The 13,877-nt window shown below is 48.5% G+C and overlaps 6 protein-coding genes across 6 annotated transcripts; 1 reads left to right on the forward strand and 5 right to left on the reverse strand.

The window, feature by feature from the left end:
* Nucleotides 1-1,294: 1,294 nt before the first annotated feature.
* Nucleotides 1,295-2,904, forward strand: HO173_012849 (uncharacterized protein; the record flags this gene model as incomplete). The annotated part of the gene is made up of 4 exons (XM_037314683.1): nt 1,295-1,312; nt 1,459-1,626; nt 1,694-2,069; nt 2,117-2,904. The coding sequence occupies 4 exons, from the start codon at nt 1,295-1,297 to the stop codon at nt 2,902-2,904; spliced, it is 1,350 nt and encodes a 449-aa protein (XP_037158427.1).
* A 489-nt stretch (nt 2,905-3,393) lies between these two features.
* Nucleotides 3,394-4,410, reverse strand: HO173_012850 (uncharacterized protein; the record flags this gene model as incomplete). The annotated part of the gene is made up of 2 exons (XM_037314684.1): nt 3,394-3,609; nt 3,991-4,410. 2 exons carry the CDS (start codon nt 4,408-4,410, stop codon nt 3,394-3,396), a joined length of 636 nt encoding a protein of 211 aa, XP_037158428.1.
* Nucleotides 4,411-4,534: 124 nt separating this feature from the next.
* Nucleotides 4,535-4,837, reverse strand: HO173_012851 (uncharacterized protein; the record flags this gene model as incomplete). The annotated part of the gene is made up of 1 exon (XM_037314685.1): nt 4,535-4,837. The coding sequence occupies one exon, from the start codon at nt 4,835-4,837 to the stop codon at nt 4,535-4,537; it is 303 nt and encodes a 100-aa protein (XP_037158429.1).
* A 404-nt stretch (nt 4,838-5,241) lies between these two features.
* On the reverse strand, nt 5,242-6,105 carry HO173_012852 (uncharacterized protein; the record flags this gene model as incomplete). The annotated part of the gene is made up of 2 exons (XM_037314686.1): nt 5,242-5,863; nt 6,029-6,105. 2 exons carry the CDS (start codon nt 6,103-6,105, stop codon nt 5,242-5,244), a joined length of 699 nt encoding a protein of 232 aa, XP_037158430.1.
* Nucleotides 6,106-6,693: 588 nt separating this feature from the next.
* On the reverse strand, nt 6,694-7,457 carry HO173_012853 (uncharacterized protein; the record flags this gene model as incomplete). The annotated part of the gene is made up of 2 exons (XM_037314687.1): nt 6,694-7,284; nt 7,395-7,457. The coding sequence occupies 2 exons, from the start codon at nt 7,455-7,457 to the stop codon at nt 6,694-6,696; spliced, it is 654 nt and encodes a 217-aa protein (XP_037158431.1).
* A 443-nt stretch (nt 7,458-7,900) lies between these two features.
* HO173_012854 (uncharacterized protein) lies at nt 7,901-13,422 on the reverse strand (the record flags this gene model as incomplete). The annotated part of the gene is made up of 3 exons (XM_037314688.1): nt 7,901-7,932; nt 7,985-13,269; nt 13,343-13,422. 3 exons carry the CDS (start codon nt 13,420-13,422, stop codon nt 7,901-7,903), a joined length of 5,397 nt encoding a protein of 1,798 aa, XP_037158432.1.
* Between the last annotated feature and the right edge of the window lie 455 nt (nt 13,423-13,877).

Here is a 13,877-nt window from a genome sequence, read left to right on the forward strand (position 1 = left end):
CGTGTCTTGCGTTGTAAATACGTTGCATGTGTATATGCGTCCTCTCTGGGTAAGTTTTGCATCAACGACGCCACGGGTTTTAACCGAAGCGCAAGTAAGGTAGTCGACTTCCACCCTTCAGTGATTGCGTATTTGAATGACAGCATTCCTGCGTGTTCAGCGCCCCAGAGTCGGCCCAAACGGCTACGGCCTGCAGAAAGGGGCATCGATCAAAATGCGTGCTTTTTCATTGTGGCCCAGGAAAAGCCGGAGTAGGTACCTATGAGTATTCCGCATGAGTAAATCCAACAAGATCCTACACTGCCTTAATTGCTTGGCCATGATGAAGGTGTGGACCTGCTTGTACAAAGGTGAAAGCCAGTTGGAAATTGCTTCGACTCGGAGCCGTACTCGGTGAAGAGGAGCAGTGTACTGTAGGGATAGGTAGGAAGCAATGAAGCGATACTGCGATACTTACTACCTACCTACTGTACTTTACATGATGAATGCACGGGAATCTCGGGATGGTACATGAAAATGAAGAGGGGTTGATTAAGAAGTTGAGAATAATTGTCATTAATGCAGTCAGATTGCTCTTGGGGAGGTGAGTTGCCGGCAGACCGGTCAGCCTTTTCTGCGAGATGTCTCTCGTTATGTGACTAAACACGGGCACTAGTCGGGACTATTCGGCACTAATGCGGGGAAGTGCAGCCGAAGTTGTCCATGTTCCTGGATTTCCCGTATTCCAGATCTGAGTCGAAAAGTTTAAAAATTATCTTCCTTACAATCAACGTCTTTTCTATTCCAACCTGGATACTGAACATTACTTTTAGTCAATATATGTCTTATAAAGTAGAGTAGAGTGAGGTCCCTGAGGTATTCATTCACGAGGGATCCACATGGCACTGATGACGCTAATGCAGTTATAATATTTACGCGCATCATCCATCCAACGGCTTCTTCTACCGTACTTTACTTTACTATCTTCTTCTTGCGCCTCTTTTCTTTCGTCGAATTCCAGCCAGTCGAGTCGACTACTGGCCTGTACTCGTACGCATCTGCCCCTGATCATCATCAGTATCACCCTCACCCCATACATATCACCTCTCCCCCCTTCCCCCCCACCCTCCTTTCCCCTTTCCTCTTTCCCCTTTCATTCATTCATTCATTCATTCCTTCATTCATTCATTCATGCATGGGCATCTTCTAACCCTCTCTTTATCTTCTCATATCTTCCCTTGTGATAGCTTAGTCCTATCCTGTTGGAGTGTCACCGTCCCTGGTTGTCTTACGTAGCTGCCATCATACCCCCACCATGTCAATCCTCTTCTACGTACGTATCTTCGCGCTCCACATACCCTCTTCCCACAAGTTTGGAACCCTACCTGACATTTGTTGAGAATGTCTACTGTGCAGAAATGTTTCAGGGTTCGAGTATCCCGTGTAGATAGACAATACTGATCCCAAAATCATCAGCAGGGGCGCCCCGACTTTGTTGGAAAGGCTCCAGGACCTATGACCGTGTCTTCATGTCAGGCATATGTTAAGAGAACGTCAAAGCACAAGAGATCCATTCCGCCGGATCTTTCATTCGAGAATGTTGTACAGAACAAGGCAATGCCGCCATGCTCGCGTCAGGACTTCATGGTAGCTATACCTGCCGGCATCCTGGTACAGGCTAACCTTAGGCTTTCAATAATGACCTTTTGGGTAGGAATACCTTGTATACGTCTCTCACGATGCCGAAAATCTGCAGTTCTGGCTGTGGTACGAAGACTACTCGCGTAGGTTCTTTGCGGCTCCCAAGTCTGAGCAAGCCTTATCGCCACCCTGGTACAAAGCAGAAGTACCACGTCCTCACAGCAATGACTCCAATCAGACCGGTGCTACTATCGTCGAGCGAGGGAACCCTGTGAGCACTGGAGGAGCGATGGTTTCCGAGCTCCGCTTTGTCCACATCGACCGCCCAGGCTCACCAAACTTGTCTCACCATGACACACGGTCACTGGCTTCAACCACCAGCACTACTCTGTACCATGCCGATTCTGTCGAGGACGCCGACACGCAGATGGGCCTGAAATGCAATTCATGTAAGTTTCATTGCCCAATCCAGATTTACACAGCTAAGCCTTCACAGCCACCAGCCAGCCTTTCCGTTCTGAGATGAATCGTGTCATTTCGCACTATCTCCATCCTGGCTCGAGCAGAGAGCTCAATCTCTCAAGTAGGGACCGCGCCGCCGTTCTTCATGCCCTAGAACACACTACTCACCCCTCTGCGCTCACCCTCGTCAGAGACATGGTCGAAGCTAGCTTGCGCGGTCAATCTCACCCGAATTTCATCCGCTGGGCTATCTGTAACGGCAACAAGCCACGCGTGCTCTTCGTCCGGAACTCAGGTATCGCGCATATCGTCGCGGCTCTCATTCTCGGTCTTCTGCTCATTTTAAGCCACGCGTCAAGATGGTGGAGGTTCTTCGTCTTTCCACTCTTTTTCGTTGGCTTCGATATCGGTGTCGCGGCTTACAAGGGTCTTTGCGTCATCATCCACACAAGCCATCGCCGAGCTCTGCGCCCATGGGAGCAATTCAGCGAGGACGTCTCCCTTACCAGCTTCGATAGCGGCCCTGAAGAGGAAGCTAATCTATCTACCGACGACATGTTCAGCATGGTCTCCCGCTCCAGAAATGGTGTTTCACTCGACACTTTCGGGACATCTAACAGCTACAGCCATGAGTTGTGGGTCGAGAAATACAGACAGAAGCATCTGTTCCGGAAGATTTTCACCAAGAGCATCTGGGTGCAAGAACAGGCGGTGAGGTTGTTACAGGACAAGATTGTGAAGCAGAGTCATGCTTGGGCTCTGATCATCAGTGTCTTGTTGACGGCCTTGGTGGTGGCACTACCGCAGGCCAATGTTATCTAGAGAATACCTCAGCATCGGCATCAGTATCCGCATCAGCGTCAGCGTCAGCGTCAGCGTCAGCGTCAGCGTCAGCGCATTCGCAGTCATTCGAGCGTCCAAGTGCTGGACACTCGCTTCCGACTGCTCAGGCGTAGAGTTCGAAAAGAGGTTTGCATGTGCTCGCGAAAGAATTCCCGTTATTTTCGGTGTTGGATGGATCAATGTGGATGTGCAGGTTGGATGATGGATAATCGATTGACTCATTTTCTAAGTGTCTTCGCGTCAGAAGAGAGGAGACAGTCATTGCATACTGGCCTTGTACTCGGAGAGACTGGCTAGTCTTCTTCTTGCCATCGGAGTCATCTCACGTTGGCTAACTTATCTCATCTACTGCAAAGACTCTCAATATCCCATAGAAATTGCATAGCGTTGGCACCGCGTGCGGTCCGTCTACATCAACGATAGAAAATTTCCATGCTTTGAGCTTCCCTCGTTTCACTGCTGCTCTATTTAGTGTGACCGGATGAGAGCCTGAACATCTGACTGTTCAGCCTCGATCATAAGGTTGAAAGAGCCGAGGGCCTCTAAGCATGCAGCCAGTCGATCACCTTCATGGAAAGCATCGAAGTCATCCAGGTCCTCTAACTGTACAACCCTCATACGATCCGACCCTTTTTGACGTCTCACCAACAAAAGCAGAGTAGCTGAATCAATCTGAGAGTCCTTCTTGGTTTCCGCGTGAGCTGCCTTTCGAGGCCTAATTTTCCTTGGAACGAATGAAGATTTCAACAGATCGAGGTTGCGAAGACAGTAGCATGAACTGTTATTGAGAATGTAGTTTGAAATGGCACAACAGAAAAGGTTGCTGCTTCGAAAAATCAAGCATTTTGGTAGAATGGGATTGGCATTGAAGATGTATCGCGATCGCTCTTCATAAATGGTCTACCTCCAAGGGACGAGTATGGACGCTCTATATTCATCAAGACCCTAAATCGTAGGTCTCCAATGCCTTACATCATTTCACGCGGGCTACCTATGGGCTACCCTTTGGCCTTCACCGCGTCGACAGGATGCAGCAACATGCCGGGCAAGACACAACCTGCCCACCTTGTCCAACCCAGCAGGATAAGGGTACGGCGTGTCCTTGTGACCATTCGGACCCATTCCTCGCACCGCAAAGGCCTCCCCTTCAAGTCCACACCGCCGCCGATACGGCGTCCGTGGATACTGCTCGAACTCCAGACGCCACCGAAACGTACTTCGTGTTCGCATTTTGATCGTATCTTGCGCAGCAAAGTCAGTAAAGGTGCCATTCGGCCCGACAATGTTGAAGATTTTGTTGTCTTCCTCGGGCTCATCCACCCCCACTTGGTGGTCTAAGTATTGCGGTATGGAGAAATGGGCCACTTTGAGAGCATGGAGGAGCACCATGGTGTGGGCGAACGTTTGGGACCGTATGTTCATGCTCTGGGCATCATGCATAATCTGCAGAAGCTGCCTAGACAAGCGGACCCACGGAGTGACCATGAGTGAGCGACGAGGTGGATCTTCCCTTCTGGAAACCGTAGATGGTATTCTTCTTGAAAAGCTCCGTGTGATTGAGGTCTATAATAGGAGACCTTGAAATAAGGTCTGCCTCTTCGCCGACGCCTCAGGAGTAATCATCTTCTGCTGCTGTCTTCCTGTGAAATTTAGGTCCGAGAGATCTTGGGACGGCCCAGCTTCGTACAGGACCCCGGACACCACCGTCTGGGTTGGCGGCCTCTACAGTGTCCGAGAAGCTGGCGTAAGTACCGTGGTAAGAAGGGATGTAGAATCTGGCAGCTCGTTCAAACTGAAGCTTGCGTGGCTGTTTGCGAGCCCACGACTCGGCATTCTCGAGAATATTGTACCAGTTCCCTGTATAGCGGACGTCAAGTTCAAATTGCCACAAGAAGACGAAGTCAGGGTTCATATTGGAAAACAATTTTAGTGGCTGAGTTATGTGTAGGGATTGACCGCCTCCTTGATCAATCCCAGGATATCAAACCTTCAGTAGGTCTTGGTTGAAGAGGATCGTCATATTATGGAATTCGCGAGGTACGATATCATCAAGGGCTTCTTAATAGGCCCCAGAACCAGGGCTAGTCAGGATAGGTCTGTCTTTGTCTTTGATTTCCACCATAAGGTAGATAGAGTAATCGCCACCAGTGTGAAGAGAAAGCTCGCTAATCATCGAGCGAACGCTTTGAAGAAGCTCGGGGGTATATTCCATCCCCTGCCAAGCACGAAGGAGAATAGCTGTTTCGTCTTTACACTTCTTCGATGGAGAGAACAACGCACGTTTGCTACTTCTCAACATAAGCATTGTGCTGCGTTTCAGAGACAGAGGCTTTTCAGTCTCAGGCTATGCAAGAACCAAATTTTGCCCAGGACTACGACTAAATGGAGGTTTGTTTGCTTCCTCACACTGGGCTTGCAATTGGCCCCAATCGACATATCTCCAATCAACATCCGGACTCCCGGAAGTTTAGAGTAGGGGCCGATCTCGAACAATGTCGAATCCGTAGAGGCCAAGTCGACCACTCCGATCAAGCAATGGGTACTATCAAGCTCACTTTCGGCAAAGGAGCCAAACATGGGGTTTGGGTTTAGAGCTTTGCCATCGATGAATTTCGATTCCTCAGGACATGACGAGACGAGGCGCTTACCAATTGGATCAACAACCCAGGCCTCAAGCATGTCGTCTGGACTGCTGTTCACATGTACGCCTCGCGGCCCCAAATATGGCTGCTGAGAGCCATGCCATCTCTGACACCACGCTTGAACATTGTAGTCAAGGTAGACGTTGTAGGGTTTGCGAGGAAATAAATCCCTGGACGCTAAATCGATGTATTCGACCGAAGGCGGTCTGCGCGCTGATGGCTTCTCAATGACGGCATGCCCGTCATTTCCGACACCATGGTCATTGTGGACAAAGTCTGGAACGACGGTGATGTTCCTATACAGCGGAATCCCGAAGTCATGCCGGCAAATGTAGGAAATTGAGAAGGTGCATGGAAGTAATGACACGACTTTGTCTTCACATCTACAAGCGTTTGGGATATAACAAGGTGCTACTAACAAAAGAAATGAAAAAATAAATGTTAGGGAGGAGTATAGATACAAAGCATCGCATGGATCCTGGCACATCAATTCGTCGCAGATCCCTACCGAATTCCCGAAATCAGCCCCATGTCGCATACTTGTATCCTCGGTCACAGCAACCAGTCAACACGGCCGGATAATAACATAAATTGTATGGACAAGTTCTATGACTTGCTCGTTGGTGAATCAGGAGAGAACGAGTCGACCCCAAAAGTGTCTATTTAAGTCTAAAAATTTTAATATCTCTTATGCAAGGCTTAGGATATTTAATCTAGAGACTAATCTTACTTTACTCTTAAAATCTATTTATTAATCTTGATTCTTTTTGTGCCACTTCCTACTTTACTCGAACGCTTCTAAAAGATGGCGCGCGGCAGCGGCAAGCGTCCCTGGCATGAGTCGACATAATGAATCCATGATTGATGACGCATATTATATACTATATGTTGCATGAATCAGGATATATATGATAGAACGCTCGAAGATGCACGCCAATCGACGACTGTAACCCGTCAACGACTTACCCCTAGATAGCCATACAAATGTCCCCACACGAGCGGTATTGGCGAGGTTTGCAGCTGTCCGCGCGAATGTCATTGTTTGTAGCTCTTGATAGGAAGTCATCTTATACATCGGCCTTAGCACCACCCTTCATCATCTCACTGGGCTTTCAATGCCAACGGCTTATTCCCTCCATCTAATACCCCACTCTCCTTTGGCAAAACTACTCTCCACCACTCTGCCCCATTGAACCGCCTCTACGCTTCTCCTCTTTCCCTCCTCCGTCTCGAAGCCAAAAGCCACACCTCTACGTGCGGCCCTCCTCACCATCTCCCGCTCTTTAGCCTTTTGCATGCCCCATTCCCTCAGAGTCTTATGCGGTCTTTTCTCCGATTGGGGCTTCGTAGTAGTAGCAGTAGTAGTTGTAGTAGTAGCTGCAGGAGGCTCCATCTCAGATGGGAGTCTCACGCCGCCACCATCGTCCTCCGCTTCCTCTTCTCCATCACTCGGACCGTCTTCTCCCAGCTCCTCTGCGTCTAAGAGCTCGACCTCCTCATTATCAGATCCGTCGTCCGTCCTAGTCTTCGTAAAGATCGCTCTCTCCACTTCTTCACATTTCACAATCCTTCTTTCTCTGCCATCGCCCAGTAGCTGTACAAAAGCTTGCTCGATGTCGTTCTCAGTGGAAGGGGCAGGACGAGGCCTCTCTCGTCGGCAGCGGTCCGAGCAGTATTTCTGAGGCGTGGCTTGTGTGGTGTGGGATTTGCGGGGGAGCTTTGGCAGGGTTAGAACAGGAGAAGTAGCCAAGTTGTATCAGAAGAGAAGTACTATCACATCAAGAGGAAATTTATAGTAGCTACATGAAAGACGAAGTATTGGCTTACAAAGTACACGTCCACATGTGCGGCAGTAGAGAGTATTGGCCGATGGCCCCGGTGCAAGAGCATTGCGAGAAGGCCGAGTGGACATGCTTGAAGCTTGTCCAGATGTCGTGGGTGGCGAAACAGCCCGGGAAACACGACAACCGAGAGAAAGAGACTGAAGTGAAAGAATTGGAAGACGTGGAAGACGATTCAGGCGTCCAATACGGTGCATCAAGTGGGAAGGAACCTGTTAAGCTAGGAGAGATTTTTCAAGTTCCCTATTTACTTTGAACGGTCAATGGCTGACAAGACGATTGTACATCCGCCAATGCGACGCTTTACTAAACACTTGTTCGTGCTCAATGCCAATGCAATGCACCCTTCAATATCAAAATGGTCATGATTCTCCCGTGCCCTTTTCCCTTTGCCCTTCCACCATTAGACGCTATGCTAGAAAGATAACTCCATGCCTAATACTGCCTGCTGTACATTTCTTCATGCACGCTTGTCTTCTAAACTTTCCCTCATCACAGCTGCCCAGATAAAATAGCTTCCGTCGCTGTCAATGAGTCAGCATATGGATTACTGAGCGCAGTACGCAATAGACTCACCTGAACCAATGTACGCTTTTTTCGGTTCGAGATTGACGTTGAATCTCCTCTCCAGCTCCATCTTGATGCTCTTCTTTGTCACAGACATAAGATCGGCGGTCTTCAGGATTTCCCTGATCTCCGCCAAGATAGAGTCGTCACTTGGCAACTCCGAGAAGTCAGACATCTCCATGTTCTCTTGATAGCCTCTATTCACTATCTCTGATGGAGCGAGTGATAGACGCGATCCATATTTCGGCATCTCCATCTGAGACATTGGTCTTGACGGTGGATAGCCATATTCTGAAGCTGCGGGATGATACGATTTCGTGCCGTATGAATAGCCAGAGATTTCCGACTTATCGTCATGCTGAGTTTGAGCGTCCCAAAGCTCAGCTTGGTATTCTTCCCATCTCTTGTGCGGAATCGACGCAGGGTCAAATTTGCCCTCATCAGATATAACTAACTGTTTGCCCTTCTCACCTGTAACAACTCGGGTATTACCCCATGAGAAATCATCCATGTGCCAGAACGAATACAGTGGCAGACCCAGTGAGAAGACAGGCATGGCCAGAATGTATATGATCATCCATCCAATCATCTCCCACTTTCTCCGTAGTATGAAGATTATGGCTTGTAGACCGTAGATGGCTCCTAACAGTACGAACGCCATCAATGGTACCACTGCAGAGTCGATAGCGATCAAGACAATCAGGTAACCAATGTAGGCCACGGTTACAGGCTGGACAATGGTGCTCATTAAGTCGAGTAAGACAACAAAGCGCATACTGAAACAACAGAAACCGCAGAGCTGCTGGAGTGGAATGAGTTCGACGAGATTGTGAACAGTCGAATTGATCCACCGTCGACGTTGCGACATGAAGACGTTCCAGCTGTCGGGTGCGATGGTCCATGCATGCGCGTTAAAGGTGTATTTGGTCTTGTACTTCGGATGATGCTTGAGAAGGAGCGTCGTCAGAAATCGGTCCTCGCCAAGGTGGAGCAAGTTCTTCATGTGAAGAGTGTCTACACGGATTTCTGAATACGCCTCAACAATTTCTCGGCTGACGAACAGAGGCTTTCCAGTCTCCGCAGCGCGTATGCGGTACATCGTAAAACAACCTGGTAGGCAAGTTACAGAACCGAACAAGCTCTCGAAGGCCTTTGTCAAATTATGCGATATGTAGTATTCGTAGACCTGAATCATGGTGGTGAAGGAGGACTTGGCGTTAGATAAAGCAGTCTCTCCACAGATCCCAATGAGCCTGGTGTCGTGAAGGAATGCAGCTACCATGCGTGAAGCAGAGTCAGGAGCCACTACAGTGTCCGCATCGATCTGAAGCATGAATTCGTAAAATGTTGGGTTGACTCCAATGATATTCCGGATTTGATGATGCATCTCCAGCTCAAGAGGGTTCATAGGATGATTGTAATGCACGCGATTCAGGAATCTCATGATTACCATCTGAGAATCACGCTTGCCTCGATTGCCGGGTCTCGAGACTTCTGAGGGCTTTCCGATCTTGACGACGACCATAAAAGGCACGATATGTCCTTGAACTTCGTACAATCCAGAATAAACCTTACCCATATTGTGCTGTTTCATACCCTCGCCCAAGCTCTCGAAACTTAGTGGTTCAGGATCCACCGTTTCATTCACACCTAAGATGTCGAGGACGATTCTCGGAGTAGGTCGATCGTTGCCCTGGCCGATGATCATACCATCGCAGACAATGACCAATAATTTGCGTTTGTCGTCATACTTCATTCGTGCTGCCGAGTCAATGGCTCGGCGAAGAGAGTCCTCATCCTCAGTGTATGCTGGTACCTGGCAGATGACGAATTTATCGAGGTTCTCAGGTACATTCTTCTTTCCGAATTGCAAGGCTGCAAAGAATTTGAAGCCGATGACAGTAACCAAGAGAATTGAAATGGCGAGGAGTATATATTGGGCGAAGAGACATCGAGCAGAATTCCTCGTGTCTGTCGAACCGACGAAAAACAGGTTGTCGAGACACTCTTTCATGATTGCCTTATCAGATGATGACAGAGCGAGGTTCTCCCAGTCTTTGCTCACGTCGTTACCCGCGCTCATTTGGAAAAGGTTCACCACAAGAGGGTTCATGAAGTCGGGGCTTGCCTCAGATGATACCTTTGTCCCCGGCGGGGCTTGCAGTCGACGACCCCCTTTGACATAGTCGGTAAAGTCATACACCCGACCGTACAATGTCGCGATGGAAAATTGCTTCTTGGTTGCCAGCGTCTTGACATATTGAGGAGTATAACCAACCTCACCCTTTTTGTATTGGGCTTGCAGAGATTTTTGCTGTTCGTACCACCAATCTGGGCGTGAGTCGTTTGTAAAGTATCTGAAATCGTGGTAGTTTGAATTGCTGTCTGTGCTGCTGATCACGTTCGCAGAGCCTGATACGTTCGTTGGAGCATAGCTGAGCTGAACACTGGGGTCGATATTATTGGGACAGAGTGCAGAAACCTGCATTGGAAAAAGATCCGTGGCATCAATCCCAGCATACTTTTTCAGGGCCGTCTGCGGAACTATGGAAGGGTAATGATTTGGCATGAAAGCCCCCAAATCATAGACCGTTCCTCTGATAGCAATGTATGAACTCTGGCCGTTCTTGCCGTTGTGATTCGAGAGCTCATTCGCTGAGTAGACATTCTGTTTGGGACAGATGAGCCTGGGAAAGAGGATGATGAAGAAGATGACGAAGCCACAGCTGAGCCAGATCATAAGGTTGATGGCAAACTTCTCGCGCCATGCCATTCGAATATCTTTTCGTTTCATGCCACCGACCCATTTGATTAGAAAATCTGGCATCCACCAGGTCAAGAGGTAAATCAGAGCAACCCAGCGCTGTCGACTTCCGGACACGGGAACAACATCGACTTCTACCATTTTCTTCTTGTTGCCCTTCTCGGCCATTTGCTCCCTTGTCTCTAGATTGCGGAACATATCACCGGAGTTGAAAGCAGAAGCACCGGCATCGGACCGACCGTCCACCTCTCGACCACCAAAGTATGCCGCTTGCTTAGTTTCATCACCGTATATGAAAGCACCTGGGCTCGGCATATTCTGTTGTGATGCCAGAAGATTGACTCGGGAGTCACCAACGCCTCGATCCTGAGTCTCCATTGGGGTCAATGCCTCCTCTCCAACATCACTGACGTCTGCGTCAAAGAAGCGTCCGCCAGTAAAACCTTTTTCGCTGGACTTTGCGATTGTTGCCCAGCATCTTTCGCTAAGAAATACGCCGGTGGTGCCTACACGGGCCTCGTTTCCGGGCCATCTCTTTTCACTCAAAGCGGCCTCTACCTTCTCCCTTTCGCTTCCCATCAAAGTATCATGTGCTTCGACAAGACCAAGAAATTCGCCAAATGGTAAGAAAAGGCTGAAGTCTGCGTTTCGTAATCGCTGACTGATCTCAGCAATACCAAATGTCTGAATCTGGGCTCGGACACATTTACTATCGAACTGGTTGGCGATGCGGCGATCATTTGGCTTTAGACAGAAGACAAAGTAAGGATTGGTATCTGTGGACGAGATAGACTTCGTTATATTTTCCAAAGACGACAAGAACTGGCCGGAAGCACCTTGGTCGATGCCGCCTAGACGATCATTACCTTTACGTCCTCCAGCAGCCCTCTTACGAAGATCACCGGCTTGGCTATCAGCATCTTCATTAGATTGAGTAGCACTAGTCGTACGTGCAGCAAGCCTCCCTGGTCGCTCGCCCTTCCTGCGGGCCATACTTGGCATTCGCAGTGGCTTCGAGCTGACTTGGGCCTGCATGATAGCAGTCTTTTCGCTTGGATGCATTACGGTATGAAGCGCTTCTTGCCCAAACAATTCACGGACGAAATCACTCTTGGTGGAGTTGATCAGATTCATCAGATCGCCCGGGATTACTTCTCCGTTCTCCTCGACCAGTCCGTTAATCGGATAATCGACCTCACCAGCAAAATGTCTCACCGTGAAGGATGCGGCGGCATTCTGTGTGACGAAGTTGCTGCCCGGCATCTTAGCAGTAGCACTTCCCACAGTGATTGCAGGATTCTTGTTCTCGAATCGCTTTCTGAGGCTGTCCAAAAGCTGTAAATCTGTTCTGCCACGTCGACTCTGGTCACTGAGTATACTAAGAAGTCCATTGCCATGTTTGAGTAAACCGCGGACAGCATCGGTATTGTCAAAGTAACTCGTTGCTGGCACGCTGACATCCTCACTTTCCATCAGATCGGCCTTGCGCTCGAAGAAACTCTGCAACGCGAAATTGTACAGCGACTCAGCTGCGGCGTTGTTAAGCAACTGGTCTAATACAGAACCTGTTGACGCAGACTGCGCAAATCCCGGGAAGTCGATAATTGATATGGTGTTTGCAACGGAGTCCTCCAGGGCGCAAGTCCTCTGGTTTATCTGCTCAATGACATACGCTACAAGTAGAGAGTAGAGGGTCCGTGCTAGCTCGTCCGCGTTCTCTCGAGCACCTTTAGGATCAAGCATGACTGTGACTCGTTCCCGATGTATCGTCTTTGTCTTGTAGCCGAGACTGGTCTCGAGATCCTGAATGCTCAATCCAAGGAATGCAGCGACTATGCCCAAAACCTCCCTATTTTTCACAGTGGTCACTGTCTCGCCACCTTCGTGGGAATAACCGCCACTATCGTCGGCGGCAGGTAGAGTGGATTGACTAGTCGTGAATTCCAGCTGCCCAATATGGAGGATGCTGGCAAGAATTTGGCAGATTTCTGCTATATCACCTCGTGGAAATTCGAGCTTTCGTAAGGCTGTCTTGAAGTGCTGGAAACCTTCGGCATCATTGATTCCTACCTTGAGTTGCGTAGGGTGACCTAGGTACCGCCACCTCTTATGACCAATATTTCCAGATGACCTATTGCCGGCCGAGACACCGCTTTCAGCCACCACACCTGCGTTTTCAAGGCCAAGATGCGCTTTCTCTGCAGCGCTCGTTCCGGCCAGCAAGTAGTACAGGACGTGGAAGCTTCGCTCGCCAGTCGGGACCGAAGCGATCCTGCTTCGTTCCAACCGATGGTCCAACAGCTTCCCTCCAATGAGCGTAGGATTCATCGTTGACGAGGCATCATATTGCAATTCGAAAAAGAGTCCAGCCTTTGATGCAGTCGGCGTGGTGAGAGATTTCGTGGTCGTAAGTGTGTCGAATACGAAAGCCGCAAGGGAAAGCTTCGTAGAAAGCGGCGTGGATGAGAAGGATAGGATTGAAGAAAGCAGGTGCGAGCGTATGGTGGTCTTGCCGGAGCCAGATTCACCGCTACATAGCCAAGCGAACTTAGCATCTGAGCCACAAAGATAGAAGTGGGCTGCTGGATGACGGTGTCACTTACAGAAAGACCACAGCCTGATTCTCTCCCCGTCCTCCTAATCTTGACCAAGCTCTTCTCGCCAATTCTTCGGCCTCGCCCATGGCACTTCCTTGTTTGCTGCCATCGGGACCCTTTGAGGAGGAAGTGTAGGTGTTGAGGGAGATGAGCGCTTGAGATGATAATCTTGACACTGGCAGGGAGACATGGAAACTTTGGACCTGATTAGCTTTCTTGTAAGGAAAGAGTTAAAGAAGATATAAAAGTAAGATTCTCTTTTTTCTAATTATTTATTCTATTTTTTCGAATAGAAAATCTAATATTACGTTTTTTCTAAAGAAAGCGTTATAAAGCTAGATATTAAGATCGCTAAGAAGATAATTTAAAATCTATAAATAAGAATCTAAGTAAAAAAAAGAAGCTACGATATTATCGTAATCTTTTCTTTTTTATTCGTTTTTTCTAAATAATTTTTAAAGCGAAGTTTTTTCGAAAAGTCGAGTATAGCTTAAAGTATTATATATATAATAAAGAATATAAGATATATTTCTTTATAAAT

The sequence above is a fragment of the Letharia columbiana genome (genome assembly GCF_014066305.1).
Source record: "Letharia columbiana isolate WasteWater2 chromosome Unknown Sc0000099_s0, whole genome shotgun sequence".
NCBI classification, from domain to species: Eukaryota; Fungi; Ascomycota; class Lecanoromycetes; order Lecanorales; family Parmeliaceae; genus Letharia; species Letharia columbiana.